Source organism: Rattus norvegicus, chromosome 13 (genome assembly GCF_021556685.1).
Source record: "Rattus norvegicus strain SHRSP/BbbUtx chromosome 13, alternate assembly SHRSP_T2T, whole genome shotgun sequence".
Classification (NCBI taxonomy): Eukaryota; Metazoa; Chordata; class Mammalia; order Rodentia; family Muridae; genus Rattus; species Rattus norvegicus.
Genome location: NC_141546.1, coordinates 106,326,341 through 106,352,771, shown reverse-complemented (window position 1 = coordinate 106,352,771; position 26,431 = coordinate 106,326,341). Strand labels below are relative to the sequence as shown.

Here is a 26,431-nt window from a genome sequence, read left to right as displayed (position 1 = left end):
CTGCATCCAATCCACACGGCAAATGCACTACAGAAGGACAAGAAGACATAGATGCGAGGGTTTATTGTGGAAAGAGAAGGGCAGGGCTTCAAAGACAGCTCAGATGACAAACCTACACAAGCCTGAGCCTCTGAATTCAGACCCCATAACTGATATAAAGAAGTTGGCTATAGTGGGTCACACATGCTCAGAAAGCTCTAGGCCAGTAAGAGACTTGTCTCACAATACAAGCTGATGACTCTTACAGAACAACACTGAGACTGTCCTCTCACCTCCACACATATGCGCACACACACACACACCTGCATTCACACTCATACACGTGAACACAGATACACACACACCTACACAGACATGAACACACATGAATTCATACTCACATACATGCAAGAACACACACAAGCAAGTGCACACACACACACACGTATGAACACACACAAAAGAAGAAAAGGGAGTTTTAAATCGGAAAGAAGTGAACTATTTAATAAATAATACTATGACAATTGAATGAGCACTGTATAAAGTTTAAATGCTAACCTCGTATAATATATAAAATATATTTCAAATTGTTTAATATTCTAAAGGATATTTTAACACAACTATTTGGATAGCAGAGCAGAAAATGGAGAGTGCTTTTATTACTTGGGTAAGGAAATGAGTTCCCTAGTTGTTCTATAAAAGTCAGAAACATAAAGAAAAACACTGACAAAAAAAATTCACATCTGCTAGATGTGGTGGTGCCTGCTTTTAAACCTAGCACTCTGGAGACAGAAGTGGGCAGATCTCTGTGAAGTCGAGGTCAGCCTGATCTACAGGGATTCAGTCCCCTCTGGAGTTACATAGTGAGACCCTGTCTCCAAACTGTTTTCAATTGTATATGTTGTGGGGTTTTTTTTAAGTCCATAAACATGAAAGAAAGAATTTTAACAAGGCCGATAGCTCTCAGTGTGTGTTTCATTTAAGACCAACATTCACAACACATCAGCAACTCTTTCATAGAATAAGGAAAAGATGAGCCATCTGGAAAATGGGAAAATGTGGCAGCTTTACCTATTAGATTTGTCTCCACACTGGGCTGCTCCTGGGGTGCAGGAGCCATTTCCCAGCTGAACTATGGCCAGGGCTTAGCCACCTGCAGAGTCAATAGCTACTTGGCCAGCAGCTCCTTTTGCAAGCACTGGACAGCAGCAGTGCTGCAGGACCCAACCCCCTGGGCATCTCTAACTGCACAGCTTCTGCAAGCTTCCAGAGACACAGCCACCAGCCACCCTCAAACCACGTTGTCACACACTGCGTGGGGGACAGAAGTGGGGGTAACACACTGGCCAGAGCTGCAGGGATTGTATGCAGAAGTAAGGTTTCTTGATTGTCTTGTTTGAAAAAATGACCAGCATAAGAGTAAGCACATAAACGTTTGCTGAATTGGCTCATCCGTGATAACTATTATTGTTTTAAGAAAACCACACAGCCTCCTGAGTATATGCAGGAACATGATAAAAGAGACAAATGGGAATCTAGGAATGCTAGGTTTTCAGACCAACCAACAGACATAAACTATCCAAAGAACCCATCTTCCAACATATGAAACCCCACATCATACTACTGAAGCCTTTAGCTACTGACCCCAAACTCCCCAAAAGGCTGGACAGAAATCTGGTGCCTCTGATTAGAAGATTCCCCGTAAGACCTCACTGAGGAGAAAGACTAGAAAGAAAAGTCATAGCAGTCAAAATGGAGTTGTCAAAATGGCTGAGGATAAGAAGCTCGCTGGGTGAGTATGAGGACTGGAGTTCAAGTTCCAGAACCCACATAAAGCTCATGAGACAGAGGTGAGGAAAACCCCAGAGCCAGCTGCCCAGCATCTGTGAGATCCTATTTCAGTGGGAGACTACCTCGGCAAACAAAGTGAGGATCGAGGAAGGCAGCTACTATCAACTTCTGGCCTCTGCTTGGACATGCATGCATGCACATGTACACCCATACACATATACAAGCAAGCATGCACACACGTACAAGTTCAAAAACATAAAAAGGCTTGTGAATACCAGGAGGAAAATGACTAGCATTAAATAGAACAGAGAGACCTAGAGTCTGAAAGCATAATGTTAAAAGCTGATTTAAGTGGATAGGAAGAAAACAATTCAATCTCACTGATGCTAAAAACTTGATAGACAAAAACACCTTTCATTGTGTGCAGCTTGACCATCTGGTTGTCAGAGTATTGGGTCTCATGTGGTGCAGCAAGTCAGCCACTCGTACTCTGTAGATCAGCTGCATAGTAGAAGCCACCACCTTACAGATGTGACTGCCAACCTCTAGGAAACAGAGTTAACAGAGCAGCTGCCCACTGACATCCATACCTGCAGCTTAGTTCTGGTTTGTTTTCCTGGGTTTCAGTTTAGTTGGGTTGGGTTTGGATTTTTTTGAGACAGGGTCTCAATGTGTAGCTCGGGCTAGCCTCAAATTCAATCCTCCTGCCTTAGCCTCCTGAGTACTGGGGATAAGGAGACCATCAGCACACCTGGCTGGGTGCTGTTGTCAATAAGGAAACCTCAGAACTGAGTAAACACCCAGTGTGTTAGTTTTCTTCCTGTTGCTGAGACAGTAACAACTTGAAGGAGGAGGAGGAAGAGGAAGAAGAGGAGGGAGAGGAGGAGGAGGAAGACGAGAGGAGGAGGAAGAGGAGGAGGAGGAAGAGGAGAAAGAAGAGGAGAAAGAAGAGGAGGAGGAGGAAGAGGAGAAAGAAGAGGAGGAGGAAGAGGAAGAAGAGGAGGAGGAAGAGGAAGAGGAGGAGGAAGAGGAGGAGGAGGAAGAAGAAGAGGAGGAGAAGGAGAAGGAGAAGGAGAAGAAGAAGAGGAAGAGGAGGAGGAAGAGGAGGAGGAAGAGGAGGAGGAAGAGGAGGAGGAAGAGGAGGAGGAGGAAGAAGAGGAGGAGGAGGAGGAGAAGGAGAAGAGGAAGAGGAAGAGGAAGAGGAGGAGGAGGAGGGGAGGAGGAGGAGGAGGAGGAGGAGGAGGAGGAGAAGGAGAAGGAGAAGGAGAAGGAGAAGGAGAAGGAGAAGGAGAAGGAGAAGAAGAAGAAGAAGAAGAAGAAGAAGAAGAAGAAGAAGAAGAAGAAGAAGAAGAAGAAGAAGAAGAGGAAGAAGAGGAAGAGGAAGAGGAAGAGGAAGAGGAAGAGGAAAAGGAGGAGGAGGAGGAAGAGGAGGGGGGAGGAGGAGGGGAGGAGGAGGAGGAAGAGGAGGGGAGGAGGAGGAGGGGAGGAGGAGGAAGAAGAGGAGGAGGAAGAAGAGGAGGAGGAGGGGAAGAGGAGGAGGAAGAAATGGCTGATGTTGGCTCACTGTTTCTAAAAGGACACAGTGTATCATGGCAGAGGAGACACAGCAGCAGAAGTACTTGGCTGGCAGTCAGCAAGCTGAAAAGAAAGAGGAAGTGGGGTGGGGCTATAAAATCTCAACATCCGTCCGGAGTGATGTACTTCCTATATCAAGGTTCCACCTCCTAAAGGTTCCAAACTTTCCCGAGAGCTCCACCAGCTGGGAACCAAGTATTCAAGCCTGTGAGCCCGTGAGAGACATTCCACAGTCAAACAACAGCACCCAGCAGGAGAGGAATTATAAAAGTCTCTCACACTGCTCCCTGGCAGTGGACAAAGTACGACCAGCAGCGTTGCATCCCTACATTACACACCACGGAGCCACAAACCGCCATGCCTTCCCTTCTGTGACAGACTGTGTTCTCTCAAACTGCAAGCCAGAATAAACCCCTCCTCCCTTCAGGATCTTCTGGTCAGGCATGTGAGCATGCAATGGGGGAAAAAAAAAACCTAATACAGGAAACTGGTACGGAGAACTGACAAACCTTTGCCTCTAGTCTGGGGAGAGAACATGCAAACGTGTGGACCTTTAGACTCAGAAGACATAGAATTCTGTAAACAAAGAGTAATGGGCCATTCAGATGGGACCTCACGAGACCAAATCAGCAAGAGCAACATGGAGGAGGGTGGCTGTCTCATAAAACCCTGACCAAGCTTGACATCACTAGGCAGACCAGGCTTTCCTTGGACTTGAAGCAATCCTGTCATCTCTGTCTTCTAAGTGTTGGGGCTACAGTCATGTATGTGCTGTCACTTCCAGGCATCCCATGAGTTTTGATGGAGCACATTATGAATGTGTGAGGTTCTGCAACAGGTACTAGGAACACAGCTATGAAAGACACACCCCACAGGTGTGAAAGCCAGTCTTCCTGAGCTTCTTCTGATCCTGGCTACTGAGAAAGTACTACCTGACCCAGGCATACGGACAACAGCCGAGAGTAAACTTCACACCTTCTCAGACTCACTGCACGGACGTATACCTTTCTAGTCACAGGTGAGTTCCCACACAGGTAAAAGTCGGAGAAGCACTGCTGTGTCTCTCAAGCTCTCTCCTCTGCTTTCCACTCTGCCTGCATTATGAAAGCTGTGCTCTTTGCCTAACTCAAATCTACCCTTTATGCCTGTCAGGACGAGTTCCTTCCCTGACCTCCTGAACCAGGGTTAAGAGACCCACCCATGGCTATACTGTGGATTCTGTAAGGACAGACTTGGCATCTGTCCTTTTGTTCTTGCAGCAAGCCAGTATTTGATAGAGTTGGCCAATAAAAAGCAATTGAAATAAGTATAGAATCCAAATACTAAAACAAACAAACAAACAAAAAACTATATAATTCCTGGCTCAACAAACCAAACCTTCAGGAGATGGTAAAATTTGGAAGCCAGAAGTTGGGAAGTAGAAGTCAGGTTCCTAGGAGGAAATCAGTATTATTGCTATTAAATCCTCAGTCTGTGCCTTATGTTTTGTGTGAGATTATCCTGGCCACAAGTCTGCTGACCTTTCATATGGCTCTTTTAGCCCCTGCATGTGGATCTGCTGACCCCTGTACATAGTTGTGCTTGCCCTGCCCACGGCTTTGCTGGCCCTGTACACAGTTCTGTTGAGCCCTGTGAACAGCTCTTTTGGCCCCATACAAAGCTCTGTTGACCCACTCATGTCTTGATATAAATAAGAAATGTCCCTTTCCAGCACAGATAAAGTCAATGCACAGAGAGCTCAGCAAGCAAGCTATACACTGACTACCCTTGTCCCTAGGCAGAGTATAGCACAAGCAATAGCCACACTGTGTGCCTATATTTCAACGAGGCAGAATGGCCAGGGAACAAACACTGAACACAAGGACCTGGCACAGTATATTGTGAGGTGAGGAATTTGAATTAAATCCATGGCCACTTGGGAGAGCTGAGGGAACCAACCATTTTTAAACAGTGCAGATCCGTGTCAAGTTTATCTGCTAAAGGCTAGAAAGGAAAATCAGATGTGACACAGTGAAGAGCGGTTACATCAGCCTCACAGCAGAGCCAAGGTCAATGTGCTACTTCAGAGACTGCCATCTGTCCTTCAGTGTCACCTGTTCCTCCATGGCTGGGGTTAGGTCCCTACCACAACCTCTGGGGTGGGGAGAGATGTGGATCCTTTAGTGGTTAGCCAGGTAGCTTGCATGGAAAACTCCTACCTTCCTAAAGCTCAGAACTCCCAATGCAAGGATTACTTGCCATGCGGTGAAAGACTCACCTTACAGGCCCTCAGCCTCAGAGAGCAGGGAGTCCCCGCCTTCATCTCTACTCCCTCTGGGGCCTGTGCCCACTGGAAGGAGTGAAAAGTGAAATCACCTAGCAACTTAGCTACCCTCTCTCTCCCTTTTGTTCCAAAGGTATAGTTGAATTTGGGCAAGTTGAATGTATAGTCTAATGACTTTAAAACTCTTAGGCAAAACACAAAAGCGCAAGACAAAAAACACCCACTACCAATTAGTGTTCTGTGCCGTGGGGCAGACCACACTGTTCAGCGCATGAAGGCTCCAGTGTGGGAAACCACAACTTTATTAGCTCAGGGTATATGTGCTGTGCATGGCTTCTCTATGACAAGGCTGCTGTGCACACATTCCTGGTAAGAGCTCTGGCTTGGAACTGTATTCTACGCTAGTGAAGTGACCAGCATAGACCTCCTCACAATCCTTCACTCACCTCATTCCTCCTATAACTATGAGTCCGGTGGATAGGTGACCTACTGATAAGCTAACGTTGAGCACCAGTTCTAGCAACAAAGTACAAGAACGGTGCTGTTGAGTCAACCCCTGTATAACCACCAATCAAACAATCCCTTGGCATTCCAGCCAGACAGGAAAAGAGTTCCAGATTCTTGAGGTGAAAGCAGCATGTGCTTTTCTAAACAAACTGTCAATCACTGACCCCAAAACACCACCCAATAGACGTACATCCTCATGCCCCATCTGGGATGCTCCAGAAATGCTAGTTGAACCAACAACCTGTTGATCAATCCTACTTTTATAAAAAGCAGGAGTCTTCATTGGCTATGGGTGATCCACATGTGTGTGTGCATGCACGTGTTTGCATCATGTGCAGGCGTGAGTGCAGGTGTACATGGATGTGGAGACAGACCAGAGGTTGACATCAGGTGTTTTCTTCAACCAAAGAACAGAATTACTCATAAACAAAGTCATTTTAAAAACAGAACCTAGGGCCTGAGGATGCAGCCCAGTTGATCAAATGCCTCCCCAGCACACTAGAAGTTCTAGGTTTGATCTGTAACATAACCATCCCCCCCCCACCAACCCAACAAATGAATGAATCTTACTGTGAACATGGACTCCACCTTTCTCCCTTCTTAGAACAGTTCACCTCTGTTCAGCAAGAAGCCTCCTAAGAGACAAGGTCTACACTTGGGCGTGGCCATGAACTTCCTTGTATCCCTAGTAGAAGTAACTGTGACTGAGACCAATGCCGTGCAGTTAAAACTGTCTCCTTGGGCCAGCATGAGAACTTGATTCACAGACTCTTAGCTGGGCACCTATAGGAGTCTCTCACTGTGCGAGGAGCTACGGGAGGTAGAACCAAAGACAGACGACAGGACAGGACTTCTGCTTCTCCATAAATGAGCCAAGAGGAAAAACAGTAACTCTTGAGCGAAAAACAGATGAAGTCTTAATCGGTTAGTGACACACAACGTCTTCTACTTAGAGGAGGGGAAAGAAGAAAAACCAAACAGTCACAGAGCTGGAGGCAACGCCTCACCCCTAGCTCTGAGCCTCCGATACTCACTGTTCTTCTTGTACATCAGAATTTCGAAGGAGTTCATCTCGTAGTTCTCAAAGGTCTGGCGAACCTTTTCAACCGTGTCCTTGTCGGTCAGCTCTCCATACATAAAACTGAAAGTCAACCAAAAATCTCATTAGCAAGTCAGTCAGTATCTACTCATCTGCAAGCATATGCTAAGTGTTCCACACCCAGCACTGAACACGCATATACACATGAACACACACATACACACATACACATGAAAACACACGTACATTCATATACACATGTGAACACACATGAACACTTGCATATATAAACCTACAAGAGCACACAGTGAAAACATTAATTGAATTTAAGAAGACATTTATTTAACTGTTCTTATTTTCTAAAAAGCCTCCATTTTCCCATTTCTACCCCTAAAAACTAAGCCTCTAACGACAGACACACATGAGAAATCAGTAGATCTAGAAGAAGGAGTTCCACAGTGCACCAGGGTGGCCATGTTGCTTCTGGGAAGCAAGGACAAGTGAGACCTCAGAGCTGGGGAGGCAGGGAAGGAAGGGAGCTTGCCGGATGAGTCTGCATGCCACTTAAAGGTCAGAGGTCATTGCAAAACGTGGGTGTGCATCAGCTCCTTGTGACTGGACTCCAGACAGGGAAGGGAGATGTTGCAATAGACAAGACAAAGATAGCAGAAGAGACTGTAGCAATCTCAGCCACGAAGCTAAATGACACCTTAGCCTGCAACTAACTAGAGGGCTGGGAGGGTCTTAAGCAAGGGAGAAATGAAGTCAAATCATATCTTAGAAACAAACCCAACGCTGGGAAACTTCTGAGGAAGATGACTGGGTAAATGTGAACCAGAGGGAAGGGGGAGGGAGAGGAAGGGAAAGAGAAACAGAGGGAGAGAGGGGGGAGAGAGAGAAGTTACCAAACAAGAAAGGGGGTACGACTTGATGCTCTAGCACAAAGAAGCAGCTAAGGAAGGATGGATTCTGCTGCTGTTTGCACAGCTTTTCTCTCAGTCTAAAACACTGACAGAACCAAGTCCTACAGCCTTTAATAATACATCTTCCTGCTGCTCAATTTTAGGGGGAAAAAAAGCAGCCTAAGGAAGTAAATACACAGCATGTAAAAGATCAGAGAAAAATCTCAGGATAGTCAGGGCACTGCCTATGAGTTCTGGCCCTCAGCGGCGGCAGAGGAAGGTCAGAACCCCATAGAGAGAACCAGGAGCTCTGTGTTGAGTCCAGTCCTCCCAGGAGCAGAATAGAGCCTCAGCTAAGTAGGATGAACCAGGGTACAAGACACAAACAAAATGCAAGAGGAGACAGACAGGAAAGCCATATCCTCTAATACCACCCAGGGCCCAGAAAGCACCCCTTGCAGACCCCAGGCCTTCAGGCACAACTATTGATCCTGCCCACAGGCCTTGCAGAAGTTGGGGTGTGGCCTCTAAACCATGCATTTCCCATCAGCTAATGCTGCACCACCCTGAATGTATTCTAGCCTTTTCTTGAAAACTTGACTCATAGAATTGAAGGATTTTAGAAAAAAGAAACTATCAAATACAGTTCCTGACTTAGACCAAACATCCAGTCAAGCACTATACGGGCTAACTGCAGGAACGGAGCAGAGCGGTTCACTCCAGGCGTCCCAATTCTGAAACTCTGTAAAGAGAAAGTCCCAGTTGCTAAATTTCTAGAGTCATTTTCTCAATTTATGTTCCTCTGGTCACTGGGAGGTGTGACTGACTGTGTAGATGTCCTTGTAGAGGCTCACGGAGCACTTGGCTTCGAGGCTGTACTTACAACCGGGAGCCAGGGAAACAGAAAATGGAGCTTGGAAAATATCTCTACAAAGAGGAACAGATGGAGACTATATCATCCCAGCCTGGAACAAGATAACCTCTCTGTGTCTCTCTCTTGCCGAGTTATTTTTCTAGACCAGTGACCTTCATCTAAGGGACATACTGGTACCCACAGCTGCAGCCTCCTCATAGGCAGACAGAGACCCCACATCTGAGTCCCCACAGGTGAAGTATGGGGGGACACCCATTCACATTGGGCTCATGGACTTCTCCAAGCCGTAGCTCACTAGGAGGGAGGTATTAGCTTTACCTGGACATTAGAACGGAAACATTTTCAATGCACGAAATAAGAAAAACCGAAGGCCCAAGCCATCAGGAATCCAATCGGCACAGACAGGAGGGGAGCTTTCAGGAATTACGGCTGAATACATCGCTTAGCATTGTATAAAAGTTGGCAAACTCATCAAGGGGATGTATCTGTCGTCCTAGAGGTGAGTACAGCCAATAAGAAAAAGGGGGAAATGCTTGCTAGGGTCAGGCCAAAGAGTGAAGCCAAATCTTGGGACTTGACACTTGTGAATCTGCAGGTGGAGACGGAGAGATGGGGACAGATATTCAGTGGGAGACCAGACGGTGAATGCAAGAGACTCGTGTGCTTCAGAAACATAATTTCCAAATCTATAAGCAGTAAGAAAAGTCTTGAACTGTCCATTTGTCAGGCTCAGCAATCGAGAGCTTAACAAAATTCAAATGTCATCCAAACATTTAGCACTGTTTGCCAACCATTGGTTATGAGGCTGATCTGACACGAGAAACCCAGCAGCGTGATGAGGCACCTCCGTCCGCCATGATGAGCTTACTTCTTGATTTAGATGATAGTTCTACTACTACTACTACTACTACTACTACTACTACTACTACTACTACTACTACTACTACTACTACTACACACACACACACACACACACACACACACACACACACACCACAGAAAATGGAGTCTGGACATCCGAGCCAAGATCCAGCCATGGCTGCAGAGAAATGCCTGGTAGGGTCCAGGTTCCATGCTGGCTCAGCACCTTGAAAATAGCTATTTTAGCACCCAGGCCTAAGTGTACTGGGGTAACCTACACAGCTGTGCCTTTGAGCAATTCTGGCTGAGGAACAGCTCTATAAATGAGGCCTTACCTTGTCATTACTCTCTATAAAATGTTCATACAAATTTACACTGGGACATAACTCAGTTGGTAGAGGGCTTGCCTACCGTGCACAAGGCCCTGGGTTCAGACCCCAGACCTGCATAAACAGGTCGTGCTGGCATAAACTTGTAATCTCAGCACTTGGGAGGCTGAGGCAGGTACATCAGAAGCTCAGCGTCATCTTTGGCGACCTAGCAAGTTTGAGGCCAGCCTGAACTACGTGACTGTCTTGGTTTAATTACTTAATTTTAAAATGTTTAATCTCCTAACTCTCACATTAAGTTCTACCTAAACGTCATAAGCTTTTGAGCTCGCAGCATATAGATTTTCTGTGTTCCATTCCCTGTCTTACTGACTGCTGGTCTGTCACCTGTAGGAACTGTGTTCCACATCTCCATTGGGTTTCCCAGCACATGCACACACTACAGGAGTTGTGGCCATAGAAATTCACTAGACACCGAAGAGTCAGATCCAGGCGATCCTCCCACTCTGGCACTCCTAGAGGCACACTGCGTACCTGCAGGCGCTACTCTTTTGCATCACTTCCGCTCGGTGGTAGCCAGACAGCTTGCAGAATCCATCATTGCTGTACACGATGGGCCAGTCCACGATCTGGGCATTCCCCAACACAAAATTAGTGTCTGTTTCAAAAAGAAAGAAGAGGCACATAAGGCAAGGCATTAGTCAGCATGTATAGTTTCAGCAATCCTAATGCTCTGAGTATAGTCTCTCAGGCAGAACCCTGTCCCCAGGAGGAAGACGGAAAGCCAAGCTTTGGAAATGCTAACCAAGCTCACTGTGTCCCAGGGAAGGAAGCATGTGTAGCCACCAACCTGGGAGGTGGGAGGGCATTGAGTTCCTCTGAGACAGCCAAGCCCTGATTTTCCCTCCTCTGGAAGCACAGCAGAAATACAAAGCAGAGAAAAGCCAAGAGCAGATTCTTCTAGGGTCTGGACTGTACCTCAGTCTTATCCTTCTCTTGGGCTAAAGACACAAACTGGTTTCACTGACCCTGACCAACCCTGGTCATTCTACAAGGCCTTTCTACAGAAGCCAAGGAAGTGAGTGGATAGCACACTGCCTCACAGGACATACAGGGAGAAACCTCATGAGGACAGTGTCCAGGCCATCCTCCTGAGACTGCTGAAGAGAACTGTTAGAGGTTCACCACAGAGCCTCTTCAGACTTTGAAATTCTTCAGCCACAGAGGTACATGTCAGTAGCCAGCCTCCCTCTGACTCAGGAGCCAGGGCCGGGTCACACTGGTTTAGTCATGTTCTTGTGCTTCTAACATTTTGAAAATTAAAAGCTGTCAAGACCTCTTGTCTCAGGAAATCAACTGTCCCTCTTCAATCTCAATAGTTTAAACTCAGCAGATAAAAATCTGAGTCTTCAGTGTGACCATTATTTTAGGCTAGCTCCGTCCCCTGCACATATTTCTACTCACTGCACCCCCTAAGAAATACATACATACTCTTCCCTGTTATAAGCTGGAGAGCATAAGTACTGTGTGTGTGTGTGTGTGTGTGTGTGTGTGTGTGTGTGTGTGTGTGTGTAAATAGTGAAATAATGGCCTTTCTAACTAGGAGGTTATTTTGTACTGAAATAGCATTTCTACACTTACGTGTACATCAGTGAGTTCCTATGAAACACTATGAGTCCCTAATTTTCCATCTCACTGAAAAGCACATCAATAATGCAAAGCAAGTGCATTATGCATGTAAGTATCTGTTAGTGTGGCTGTGTGCACATGTGTGCATGTATGTATGTGTATATGTGTGCGTGTGTGCATGTGTGCATTTGTGCATGTGTATTTGTGTTTGTATGTATATGTGTGTATTTGTGTGTGTGCATGTATGCATTTGTGCATGTGTATTTGTGTTTGTGTGTATATGTGTGTATTTGTGTGCGTGTTCATGTGTGCATTTGTGCATGTGTATGTATTTGTGTTTGTGTGTATATGTGTGTATTTGTGTGTGTGTTCATGTGTGCATGTGTGTATGTGTATATATGTGTGCATATGTGCATTTGTGTGCATATGTGTATGTGCATGTGTGCATGTGTTCATGCGTGCATGTGTTCATATGTACATGTGTTCATGTGTGCATTGTGTGTGTGCATTTGTGCATATATGTATGTGTGCATGTGTGTGCATGTATGTGTTCATGTGTGCATGTGTGCATGTGTGCATGTGGAGCTTGTAGGCCTCCATCTAGTTTTTGAGATATAGCCTTCTCATATTGACTCTGCTGGACTGGCTGGCCAATGAGTTCCAGGGATCTACCTGTTTCTGTCCATGCCAGTACTGGAGTTCCAGGCACACACCACTGCACACCGCCATTCACACAGATAGTGTAGATTAAAATGAAGGTCCTTGTGTGTGCAGCAGGCACTTTACCAACTGAGCCATCCCTCAGCCCCTAGGACAGTGTATAAATCACTCACAGTGCAGGCAGCCACTCTTTCTGTCTTCATGGAGTCAGACAGACTGCTCTGCCCTGCATGGATGAGCTTATTTTGTGATTTGGCAGGTTTGTAAAGATTATTACATTTCATAAAAGGAAAAAGAAACACCAAAGACAGAGTGTGCTTTACCATAAAGGCAAGGAAGACGGGAGCCACGCTGAGCCAAGCCATTCAGAAGAGGGACAGGGAGAATCATCTTCCTTGAAAATAGCTTAGTGCATTTATTATTATCTCTATTAATCTCATTGTCACTGTTGCTGTTGATCGCATGATGTGTGTGTGTATAATGTGTGTGTGGGCATGACATGTGTGGACATGGTATCTGTGGGCATGGTGTGTGTGTGTGTGTGTGTGTGTGTGTGAGTGATGTGTGCATGTGCATGATATATATGGGCGCATTATGTGTATGGGCATGATGTGTGTGTGAATGACATGTGTGGGCATGATGTATGTGTACATGATGTATGTGGACATGACATGTGTGTACATGGTGTGTGTGTGTGTGCATGATGTGTGTGAATGACGTATGGGCAAGATGTGTGTTTTGGCATGATGTATGTGAACACTCATGCCATGGGGCAGAAGAGGTCAGAAGTCAGAAGACAATGTTAGAGGGTCTATTTGGTCCTTTTACCTTAACATGGATTTGGGGGGGTCAAATTCGGGTTACCAGGCTTGTGTGGCAAGCACCTTTAGCCCCCAAGCCATACTGATGACCCTAGTTTGATCAGCTTTGAAGTGAAGGTGTATGCCTACTACTTTCAAAGATTAGCTTCCAGTGAAATCTTACAACCAGGTCCTCCTTCCATCTCACCTACTTACATAAGTGCCTTTTAACTGTCCCTTTAAGTATCAATTACAAGGCAAGATTGTAAGACAATCAGACTGCAAGACATGGGCTCTGAACATAATGAACTGCCAAGACACATAGACATGTAGCAGCTAGCTAAAGAAGGTGACATATGCCTGACATCTTAGCAAAAGATTGCCATAAAAGGACAGCCAGGGCTATACAGCAAGACCCTGTCCTAAAAACAGAAGGCAGAAGTAGCATTGTGCACCTATGAGCCTGAACTTAGGAGACCGAGGCAGGAGGACTGGGAGCTCAACACTTGTAGCTGCATAGCACAGTTGAGGCCAGCTTTAGCTACAGAAGACCCTGTCAGAATAATAAAACAAAGGGCCTGGGAGGTGGCTCGGAAAATTAATCACTTGCTGTTCAAGCAGAACGATCAGAGTGCAGACCCCTAAACCCCATGCAAAGCAGGGTACAGAAGTACTTGTCTGTAATCCCAGCATACAGGTAGTGAGATGTAGGTAGAGGCAGGAGAATCCCTGGATCAGACGGCCTGGCATACACTGAAGTCAACAAGGCACCCACGCTGTCCACGAACACTCACACAAACAGAATTAAAAGCCCCAAACGCACCTCTCCTCTATAATCCTGTGTGGCAGTTTGAATGAGAATGCCCCAGTGGACTCACTAGTTCATCCTCCCTCCCTCCCTCCCTCCCTCCCCCCCTCTCTCTTTCTGTGTCCAACTTGTTCAGACGTGAGCTGTCAGCTACTGCCATGTTGTTTATGGACTAACCTTCTGAAACTGAGTGAGCCCTCCAATTAAATGTCTTATAAGTGGCTTGGTCATGGTGTTTCGTCATAACAGCAGGACAGTAACTAAGACATCCTGCAACAGATTGTGACTGCCAAGAAGTGAGTGCCCTCCCCCAGCCACCCTTGCTCTCCATGACATGCAGAAGGTCTAGGGATCTTCTCTACCAGAGGACTTAGAGAAGGGAAGAGAGCTCCCATACCAGCACAAAGCTCCCAATAATCATGACACCACTTCCTCTCCCCCTTCCACCATTCCTAACACACATATTCTTTTCTAGTTCTAACTGTAAATAATGAGGTGAAAATTACTGTCCAGAACAGCGTGTTTGTATGTTAGGGTTTGCCCACACAACCTCGTGATCTGCCATGCATTATTAAGAACAAAGGGAGCCCATACTGATGGTGTTCAGTCACCACTGAGGACAGACATCCTTGACTGATATTTGCTCTGAGTCATGCATTACTGTAAGCCATGGTTTTTTAACCCTTTAACAACCTTCATGAAGTGATATTGCTAATGAAGCATCACAGTTTTCATCATCTGGTTCATGGAAAACTGAGTCTCTCTACATGCCCATAGGAGGAACAGAAAGGCCCTGCTGCCAGCATGGTGGCCGCTTCCATATAAACGGTCAGTAAACACCAAGTGGGGCTGCAGCTGAAAAGGTAACTTGCAAATGAGGGTCAACCTGAAGTCTGCCTGAGAACCTAGAGATTGGTGACACAGATAATGACAGCCACTCGGGAACTGCCACTTGGAGGACACACTTGCTTGGGAGGTGGAGGGTATGAAGGGCATTCCCTGATAATTAATAAAAAAGCTTACTGCCTCCTTCTCACCTGATTGCAAAGTCTGAACCATTGAGTCCACACCTTCTATCCACTGCCCCCAAGGGGGAGGCCAGACAGGACTGAGGACTCGGGCCTCAGATGCCCAATAGGCAGTTAAATCCAAGTGAAGTTAGAACTCAAAATTGGACCTCTGTGATTTCAAAATCCATGCTTTTCATCATTCTATTGTGTGGTCTCCTCAAGCACTACAGGAGCACTAAAATGAAACACTGTTGTGATTGGTCTGCCTCTGAAACTCTAACTATGATGAGACTTTCCATCAGTGACTCAGCAGACCACCTCTGTTGTCATCTGTTATAGCACAAGGCACCCTCAGGAAGAGGGCAGGAAACACTCCTTCCACAGAGGCTAGCTTCTCCATCTGCCTCCTCCATACTTAGTCTCCCCCCTTGCTTGAAAACTGCTGCTTCTTCTTAGAATACTGAGGTGTTTCCAGAACATTCCTCCTGCCTCCACACACACACACACAGAAGGGGCAGACATGGGTAACAGACAAGCAATGAGAAGGGAAGGGTTGTGCCTGGTTCCCTGTTTAATTCCATTCTGGATGACACACTCCTGAGTCTGCCTCAGTTCCCCTGAGATTGGGAAAGACACGGGAAGTAGCCATCTTCCCCGTGGTTGATGGCTTTGTGTAAGGGAATGGTCGTTATAGCAGATCCTACAGACAAGGCCTACGTGTCAGACTGCCCAAGATGAGGATCAATTAGGGTAGAAGAGTCAGGCAAATACTGTAGGTGAGCAGAAAGGATAGTAGGGGAAACGGGGAGCTGGAGAGAAGAGTGGATAGAAACACAGGGGTCAACAGACTATATAAAGAGGATGGAGAGACAGACAGAAAAAGAGAGGTGTATCTAAGTTGGGGCAGAGGGACTGAGCACTGTTCAATCCAAGAAAACAGAACATGAGTTAATCAAGGATAAACTTGGTCCCAACAGCTGGGCGCCTGGAATCTGGCAGACAGGAAAACAGGACCTGTATTTAGGTGAGTGACTCACTTGCAAGTGTCATTTGCTTCTACGTGAATATGATCCTATAGAGAAGAATGAAGAAGTGGCTGGTGAACTGGTTAGTGTTGGCCAAATCAACACAAACCTAAGAATATCTAGGAAGGGGGAACCTCAACTGAGAAAATGCCTCAATCCGATTGGCATGTAAGCAAATCTGTGGGGTACTTCCTTGGTTAATGATTGATGTAGGTGGACCCAGTTCACTGTGGGCGGTGCCATTCCTAGAAAGGAGGTCCAAGGTTGCAGGAAAAGGGTAGAAGAATACGGTAGAAGATACGGGAACAAGCCAGTAAGCAGTGCCCTCCTAGGCCTCTGCTGCAGTTCCTGTCTCCAGGTTCCTGTCTCCAGGTTCCTGCCTCCAGGTTCCTGCCTCCAGGTTCCTGTCTCCAGGTTCCTGCCTCCAGGTTCCTGCCTCCAGGTTCCTGCCCTCACTTCTCTTTGATTATGGACTATTATCAGTGAAGTGAAATTAACCCTTTTCTCTCTGAGCTACTTTTGGTCATGGTGTCTGTCTTAGTCGGGTTTGTATTCTACACAACACATCATGACCAAAAAGCAACTTGGGGAAGAAAGAAGGGTTTAATCAACTTACACTTCCACATTGCTGCTCATCACCAAAGGAAGTCAGGACAGGAACTCACACAGGGCAGGAACTTGGAGGCAGAGGACATGGAGGGGTGCTGCTTACTGGCTTGCTCCCCCTGGCTTGCTCATCTTGCTTTCTTATAGAACCCAAGACTACTAAGCCAGGGATAGCATCACCCACAATGGGGTAGGCCCTCCCCTCCACCCTTTGATCACTATTTGAGAAAATGCCTTGCAGCTGGATCTCACAGAGACATTTGCTCAAGGGAGGCTCCTTTCTCTGTGATAACTCCAGCTTGTGTCAAGTTGACACACGAGACCAACCAGTACAGTGTTTATCACAATAGAAACCTAACTAGGACTAACTCAAACCCCCAAAAGAATCATTTCCCAAAATAACTCCTACACAGAAGAGTCTAGACATCTGTCTGCCATAGAACAGACAGGCTTGGGAAGTCAGAAATTAAAAAACAAAACCAAAGATAAATGCTAGTGTGGGCAAGATTCCATGACAGCAGCTCTGCTCAGTCAGATAAGGGCTCTTCAGCCCTCCTGGTGGCCATATTTGCCAAATAAGAGAGCGACTGGGAGGTAACAGCAGCACAGGTGCTCTCCTCACACCCAAAGCCAAGGGACTCTGGGGCCTCCTATTTGTACAATTAGTAAATGGAAACAAAACTTGAAGCCAAGCAAAACCTCACCGGGAGAGCAGCCCACTACTTGAACAGAGCATCAAAAAGACATCGCCTCCCACACAAATCAGTGGAAGACAGCTAGGGTTCACGGGCTGGAAGAGCTCATATTATTTAAGTGACCACATCACCCAAAGTGACCTGCAGATTCGATGCAATCCCAATCAAAATTCTAATGGCATTTTCACAAAAATACAATCTTAAAACTCACACGGAATTGTTAAGTTCACCCAAAAATGTCCTTATACCCAATATCTGGGCAACTCAAGACCCAGTCAAGTTGGCTCATAAAATTAAGCATCACAAACGTGAAAGTTAAAGCCCCTTTGCACAGGTTCTGCAGGACCCAGCCTAACACAGCTTACAATACAGCACCACCGTGCTATTCTGCTAGATGTGTGAGTGGCCGTGTGTGCATGTGCATGTACGTGTGGGGGGGGGGTGTATGTGTGTGAGAGAGAGTGTGTGTGTGTCTGTGTACGTGTATACATGTTGTGAGAGAGTGTGTATGTATATTGAGTATGTGTGTATGCGTGTGTGTGAGTGTGTGTGTATATATGTATCTGTGGGAGTGTGTGCGTGTGTGTTAGAGTATGTGTCCTTGTGCACAGGTGCACGCATGTAAAGACCCCACTCCATGAAGACTCCATTCCTCGGTGAAGATCCCACTCTGTGAGGATTCTGCTCTGCATCTTGGCCCCACAGTTACCTCTGCCTCTGTGTGGAGAGAATGAACACAGAACTTGGGCTAAGTGACCCCTGTAGTACTCACAGCCTACTGCCACTCTAGTCTGCCATCCCCTAGAAGGACAATAACCAGAAGCCAAAGTCAAGGTACTGTGGGGAGGCAAACGGAGTTACTAAGCTCTACAATCTGCTCTAACAGTGACTCAGTGCTACTCTTCCCTGATCCTCATGTGGCAGGCAGCTCCTTTCAGTGAAAGTCCAGAGGACATGAAAGGAAAATAGACTCTGACACATTAGCAAGGATTGGGGCTCTAGTCACTCTGGCACTGCCTGACCTCGCTGGAGAGACTCCCCACCAACACCTGCAGAGCCAGGGGCAGTGTGAGCCCCTCTGTCCTCTGCTAGCAATGGGAGAATCCTTTTGGCCTTCTTGCTTCTTTAAGAACAAGAACAGCCCCTTATGTGCCTCAAGGCCACTGCTTCATGGGTTAACATGGTCAAGTCATTCCTCTGACAGCTGAGATGACCCTGGCAGTCTCCCGAGTCCGCACCTTGTCTCCGTCATTGTGTATCCTTCTTCCCTGGACTCCATTGGCAGACTCCATTGGCAGACTCCATTGGGTCTCGCAATGCCTCTGCAGTAAGCCGCTGCTGTGCCAACCTCAATCCTATGTCTCAGAATCTAGTTTAGAGAAATTTCTGCTTCTGCCACCTGGAGAGCCCTGAGCAGTCATGTGAGCTCAGTTACATCACTGGAGACTAAAACAGAGGCCAGCTAGCCAAACAGGAGTCCTGACACTACACAAAGAACCAAAGAATCTTCTCAATGATTAAAAACCAACAGAAAATTAAAGAATAAAAGCCATGGTACCAAAATGCAAATCAAAATGGCTTTGAAGGTGGGCGACATGGCTCAGGGGTAAGGATGCTTGCAGCCAAGCCAGACAACCTTGGTTTGATATTCAGGACCCACATGTTAGAAAGAAAAAGCCAATTTCTGCAAGTTGTCCTCTGACCTACCCATCTTCATAATAGCCAAGATAGGCAGATGAAGGGGTAAAGAAATGTGTATGAACTTTATGCAGTTGTGAATAAAAATTAAATCATGACATCTGTAGAAAGTTAAGTGGACCTGGAGATCATTGTGTTAAGCTAAATAACCCAGATACAGACATTCCAATAGTGCATGCTTTCTCTCAAATGTTGACTGTATATTTAAGTAGTGTGCGTTTGTGTGTGTGTGTGTGGTGTGTGTGTGTGTGTATGTGTGTACACATGAGGTGTGTGTGTATGTGTATATTTGTGTGTGTTTGTGTATATGTATGTGTATGTGTATGTGTGTATATATGTGTGTGTTTGCATGTGCATACATGAGTGTGTATGTGTGTGTGTTTGTGTATATATGTGAGTGTATGTATGTGTGTGTGTTTATGTGTATGTATATATGAATGTGTGTGTATGTATATATGTGTATGTATGTGAATGTGTATATGTATATGTGTATATGTATGTGTATGTATGTGTGTGAGTGTATGTATATATGTTTGTATATGTGTATGAGTGTGTGTGTATATATTTGTGTGTATGTGTATGTTTATAAGTGTGTGTATATGTGTGTACGTATGTGAATGTGTATGTGTACATGTATATATGTATATATATGAGTGTGAATATGTGTGTGTTTGTATGTGTGAAAGTGAGTGTGTGTATGTGTGTGTTTGTATGTGTGTGAATGTGTGTGTGTTTGTGTGTATGTGTATATGTATGGGTGTATATGTATGTTAACGTATATGTGTGTATGTGAATGTGTATGTGTGTGTGTTTGTGTGTGTATGTGAGTGTGTGTGAGTGTGTGTTTGTGTGTGTATGTGAGTGTGTGTGAGTGTTGTATATGTATGTGTTTGTGTGTGTATGTGAGTGTGTGTGAATGTGTGTACGTGTGTTCATGTGTATGTGTATGTGTATATGTGTATATAAGTATGGGCGTGTATGCTATGTGTATGTGTATATGTATGTGTGTGTGTGTTAAAGGTAGAAAGGGGGACAATGAAAAGGAAGGAAGAGAGGAGGAGGGTAAGGGAGTAATGGTGCACACAAGGCATGCAAGCAGAAGTGGGGGCTACCTGTGGGAAGGAAGGATTTCAGAGGGGAGTGAGCAAGATTATGGGGAAAGGGATGAATCAGAATAAACTCATGTGTATAAAAAAGTGAGAATGAAATTCATTACTTTGCATGCTAGCTTTAAAACCATGCACAATGGTGCAATACATGGCACACACGTGGCAACCCATAGCTCTTAGGTTCACTCCACGAGAGGGAAATCATGCCTGGTGCAGGAAACCTAGCCAGCTTCCTGGGACTGAATCTTCTGCTGCCACTTTGCTAGCATAAATCCTAACTACCTTCTAAATCATATCTTTATACTCACAGCTAAGTGTAGCTACCACCCCTTATAGAAGAAGCTTCTCTTTGAAGCAAATGGAGACCTCTACAGAAAACCACAACTGGATACAACACAGAGATGAATAGGTAGTGAGGAGCCCATTGCTGACAGGACACATCTATGTCGTAGCTCCCTCATCTATGGCTCAAGGAACATCTTGGGAAGGGAGGTGGGATTGTAAAAGTCAGGAAGTCTGCTGTGAAAGCCTCTGCTAGAAATGTCTACATAAACAAGACTGGAACACTAGCCATGCTATTGTGGAAGGGGAAATTCTCCAGGGTCACACCCCTAGACAAAGAACGACAGGTGAGTTCTGCCTGCAGGATGGGGAATTGGCCTCCCCCAGGGAGGAGGAGCCCCCTTAGTGATAGCACAATGCAGAGAAATCCATCTTCACACCACCAAAACTGGAGTCAGCAAGTTGTACATACATATATTTGTGCAGGTGCACACACACAACATACACACACACACACATACACACATACACACACACACACACACACACACCAATTTGTATGTAACTGGCTCCTCCCCCAGAGTATTAAAATGGGCAGATACCCAAGGTCCTTAAAACAGGACAGTGTTTGTGTGTCACGTCTACATGCACCCCCCACCCCGGTATGCTGCAGTCATCTCCAGACGTGTCTAATGCCTAACAATGTACATTCTGTGTAAACAGTTATTTCCCTGTGTGCACCCATGCACAAAGAAGGACTTCCTGTCAGCCACCTGCCTACACAAGGACCAAACCCACCTCCCGGACCACTCTCTGAACTGACTGAGCCCACTCTGCATTCCTCGGTAAATATCCGGGCTCAGTCTGAGTGCCTAGGCACGATTCTTCCAATGGCTCTCGTTTGGGGGTCTGCAGGGTCTCCAGGTCATTTGTGAAATTAGCCTGATTGTACTGCTTCCTCCCGATGCTCTCCTCCTCGGGGAATGTCTACAGCCACAAGACTGCTCAAGGTTAAATGTGAAGCCTCCAATTTCAACCTTCCTCAGCCCTCAGGTCCCCTCCAGCTCACTAACAAAAGTCAACAGTCTCCAAAAGTTGGAAAGGCTTCCTACCCCATCACAAAGAGTCTCTTCAACCAAGGGGCCTGAGCCCTGCTCTTCTGCGGCCATGACAATGCCACAGTCTTCCCAAACCTACCATTTGCCCATAGAGCACAACACAGAGACATTCTAAAAAGAAATTATTAGAAAATTGCTTTTCATCATGATCACCACACATAACAAACTCACTAAAGCAACGATACGGAGAAGCGACTCTGTGTGGTAATTACACAGATAAAAGCCACACGCCTCACACATGGTGCACCGGTCCATTGTTCCCTGCCAACACCAGCCATTAAAGGACAAGAACTACTGCACACCACATGTAACTCAACACTCTGTGTGGGAAAGAACACACGTCCCTAAAGCTCTGGAGAGGGAATCAGTGTGCTGGGGGAAAAAATGCGTAAAAATACAGTTGTGTGTGTGTCTCTCTGTCTCTCTCTCTGTCTCTCTCTCTGTCTCTCTCTCTGTCTCTCTCTCTGTCTCTCTCTCTGTCTCTCTCTCTCTCTCTCTCTCTCTCTCTCTCTCTATTTCTCTGAGAACATGAAACAGCAGAAAAATAGTATTTGCAACAAATGGCAGGAACAAGACTTATGTAATGAGTCCTGTGGAAAGACCAGAAAGTAACAGCTTTGTCTTCTTGAACCTATGGAAAGGCCACCAGGAATTACTTTTTTTTTTTTTTTGGTTTTGTTTAAGTTTTGAGACAGTCTTGTTCTGACCCCAGGCTGCTCTCAGTTTAAGCTGGCTTGGAATTCACTATACCCCTATGAATTTAGACTAGACTTGAATTCTCGGAAATTCTCCTGGCTCAGCACGCACATGCACATGCACGGGCATGCGCGTGCACACACACACACACACACACACACACACACACGGGGGGGGGGGGAAGAGACTGTGTAGCTGTGCGTTAGGGATTGTTACTGCTAAGAGAAGTCACACCTGACTTTACCTTTTTAACTGAGTGCTTTTCTCACAAGTATGTATGTGTAGCACATGTTTGATTGATGCCCACAGAGATTGTATTTGGGGTTACAAATAGTTGTGGGCTACTACTTGAGTACTGAGACTGGAAACCTGAGCCTCTACAAGAGCAACGAGTGCTCTTAGTCACTGAGCCATCTTTTTGCCCCTAGAGGGAAGGAAGGAAGGAAATAAGGAAGGAAGGAAGGAAGGAAGGAAGGAAGGAAGGAAGGAAGGAAGGAAGGAAGGATGGGTGGGTGGATGGATGGATGGATGGATGGATGGATTGGTGAAATTTTGATGACATTTAGGAGAAAGACAGTTGGAAGTAGAGACGCTAAACTCTTGCCCTCTAAGTTACACACCAATGTCTTAGCACCAGAAAAAGTCACATGCTACTCTCTCATGTTTACCAACATTAAAATCTCATGGATATGGTTCCTCTAAATCATCATGGGCCTTATCTTTGCATAAAGCAAACTAAACTCCCAAGAGATTCAACAGCTATCTGTGATTTTAATACTCAACAGAAACACAGTTTTTTATTAAGTTGGTAAATTACAGTGCTGAGAAAGCTTTCAGTTTCCAAGGCAAACTCATTTACCAAGTGGTTACCCTGAAGTACGTGGATCCAAAGGCATCTTCATCCAGTATCAAATAAACAGTAAAACCAGGTGACTCCACCTCATAAGCGTGGCGGAGGGGAATGAAAATGTGTCAGGTGTTTTCTGTCACTGGATACTTAAGGAAATAGAGGTGGGTCCCAGCCTGGCTACCATCAAGCCTCTAGTTGTGTTGAAAAGCAGCTCAGTAGCTTAATAAAGCAAATGTTTTATTCTTGTATTTACAACCGGTGGTTTCTTTACACTATAGTCCGTATAAAACTATTCTGGCTGGAAAGATGGCTTAGAAGTCAAACGTGGGGGCTGCTCTTACAGAGGACCCAAGTTCTGCTCCCAGCACCCACACTGAGAAGCTGACAGCAACCTGCAGTTCAAGCTCCGGGGTATCCAGCACCCTCTTCTGGCCTCCACAAACATCCACAGGCATGTGCGCATACTCACACACAGACATACACAGAGACATAATTATTTTTAATAGATCTTAAAATGTCTATATTAATGAATAGAGATGGGAGATGGATAGGTGGCTGTGTTGGCTACCATTTTGTCAACTTGGCCCAAGCGAGTCTTCTAGAAAAAGGGACTCTCAAATGAGAAATATCCCTACCAGACTGGCCTGTGGGTAAGTCTGTGTTGACTAATGGTTGACACGTGAGGGCCCAGCCCATTATGGGTGGTGCTACCCCTGGGCATGTGGTCCTGAGTTGTGAAAGCAGGCTGAGCAAGCCAGTAAGCAGCACTCCTCCATGGTCTGCTTCAGTTCCTGCCTCCAGGTTCCTGTCTAGAGTGCCTGCCTTGACTCTCCTAGGTGATAGGCTACATGCTATAAAATAAAATAAACTCCTTCTTCTTCATGTTACTTTTGGTCCTGGTGTGTTTTTCACGGCAATAGAAACCCTGGTGACATTCAGAGCCTGCCCCACATGTGGCCCATACATATACAGCCACCAAACTAGATAAGATGGATGAAGCAAAGAAGTGCAGGCCGACAGGAACCGGATGTAGATCTCTCCTGAGAGACACAGCCAGAATACAGCAAATACATAGGCGAATGCCATCATTAAACCACTGAACTGAGAATGGGACCCCATTGAAGGAATCTTAGAAAGGACTGGAAGAGCTTGAAGGGGCTCGAGACCCCATATGAACAACAATGCCAACCAACCAGAGCTTCCAGGGACTAAGCCACTACCTAAAGACTATACATGGACTGACCCTGGACTCTGACCTCATAGGTAGCAATGAATATCCTAGTAAGAGCACCAGTGGAAGGGGAAGCCCTTGGTCCTGCCAAGACTGAACCCCCAGTAAATGTGATTGTTGGTGGAAAGGCGGTAATGGGGGGAGGATGGGGAGGGGAACACCCATATAGAAGGGGAGGGGGAGGGGTTAGGGGAATGTTGGCCCGGAAACCAGGAAGGGGAATAACAATTGAAATGTAAATAAGAAATACTCAAGTTAATAAAGATGAAAAAGAAAGAAAAATACACTTCTGATAGAAGCTAAAAAAAAAAAAAAAAGAAAGAAACCCTGGTGACCACCACCAACCTTGACAGGTGAAGACAGGATTTCCCCAACACAAGCTGGCAACTGAAACTAGACATGTTGAATTCTACATTCCGCTGAGAAAATCTGCCTTGATTAATAAGGCAGAAGAGTAGTCAAAGATAATTTCTGACTTCAGGTCTCAACATTCACATACATACAAACACATTATGTGCCCACATACATGAAAACATGCATGCACACATGTACAATACACATATGCACACACACAAACTATATCCATTAGTATTAGAAAAAAATCCTAAAGCTAGTTTTTGCTTTCCTACTATGTGTGTCACTTAAGAGTTCTTAGTAGGGATAAGGTATCACATCAAAATGGGCAGGAGGATTTCAGAGAATCTGTTTAATAAGACAAGTTTTTGGGTGTGTGTGTATGGTGGTTTGAATATGCTTAGCCCTGAGAAGTGACTCAACTCAAAAGGTGTAGCCTTGTTGGAGTAGGTGTGGCCTTGTTGAGTGGGTGTGGCCTTGTTGGAGTAGGTGTGGCCTTGTTGGAGTAGGTGGGGCCTTGTTGAGTGGGTGTGGCCTTGTTGAGTGGGTGTGGCCTTGTTGGAAGAAGCAAGTCACTGTGGAGGTGGGCTTTGATGCTCTGCCCAATGTGGAAGAGACCCTCCTCCTGGCTGCCTGTGGAAGAGCCAGTCTCCTTCTGGCTTCCTTTGGATCAAGATATAGAACTCTCAGTTCATTCTCCAGCACCACGTCAGCCTGGATGACACCACACTCCCTGCCTTGATGATAATGGCCTGAACCATTGAAACTATAAACCATCCCCAATTAAATGTTGTCCTTCATAAGAGCTGAATCGGTCATGGTGTCTGTTCACTGCAATGGAAACCCCACACTAAAACAGTGTATTTTGTCCCAGGCCTGATGGAAGCAGAGGGTGCTTACTGTATAGCTGACAGCTACATCCAGCTCTATCTGCCCATTTCTGCATATCATGTGACTCCAAATCCTACTGCCCCCATCAGGACTTCAGTAAGAGAAGAAAAACCAAGAGTGGACGGTTGACCAAACAAGCCACTGCCAGGACTAGTCCTACTAGATGTTCTTTCGAGAACAGAAACTGAGACGTTTGTCTGAACGGCCTATGAGCTGGGCAGACTTTATTGGCCATATCCGTGCTGCTGAGAAACTAACGGTACAGCGGAGCAGAGACTGGGGTCATGTGAGGGAACACTGGACAGAACACAGATGGGGGACCCTGGCCTGAGAGGTGTAGACAGGTCAGCTGCTGATGCAAGAGCATGAGGTAGACCAATAGTGCAAGCTGGGGAACTGGGGCCAGACAGGAAGGCTGAGGATGAGGTCCTTGAATGTGAGCCCAAGAAAGCCTCAGAACCAAGGCATCTCTGGCCCTCTGCAGCCACCCAGCCCCCAAGTCAATCTTTGGTGATTCTTTCTCATCCACACAGCAAGAAGGGGCTTTCTCTAGCAATAAATGCCTTATTTGCCTGGAGACTGGATCTCACAACAAGGAACGCAATTGCCTTCAAATCTTCTTACTGGAATTTCATTAACCATGGAAGATTAAACATCACGGAGAAAGAGATTGAAAACAGAACTGTACCTAGAGGCCAGGGGAACTGCTTCTCGGGCCACTCTTTGGTCCCTGGATATATTTATTTTCTCCAAAACTCATTTATTACCCCATAAGTTATTTATTACAGAACCAGCAAGATGAATCAGTGTGACAGTGCTCATCGCCAGGTCGGATGTCCTGAGTCCCAG

The 26,431-nt window shown here is 45.9% G+C and overlaps 1 protein-coding gene across 3 annotated transcripts in view; it reads right to left on the bottom strand.

Moving 5' to 3' along the window:
• The window catches only part of Kcnh1 (potassium voltage-gated channel subfamily H member 1), a 302,521-nt gene that overhangs the window by 264,192 nt on the left and 11,898 nt on the right, over window positions 1-26,431 (bottom strand). For all 3 annotated transcript variants that reach the window (XR_015635384.1, XM_087581588.1, NM_031742.3), the window contains exons 2-3: window positions 10,655-10,778; window positions 7,150-7,256 (exon numbers count right to left, since the gene is read on the bottom strand). Coding sequence is in view for 2 of the 3 variants with exons in the window: in XM_087581588.1 (XP_087437714.1) it covers window positions 7,150-7,256; window positions 10,655-10,778 (231 nt within the window). In the remaining variant the exon portion in view is untranslated. The remainder of the gene's footprint in view (window positions 1-7,149; window positions 7,257-10,654; window positions 10,779-26,431) is intronic.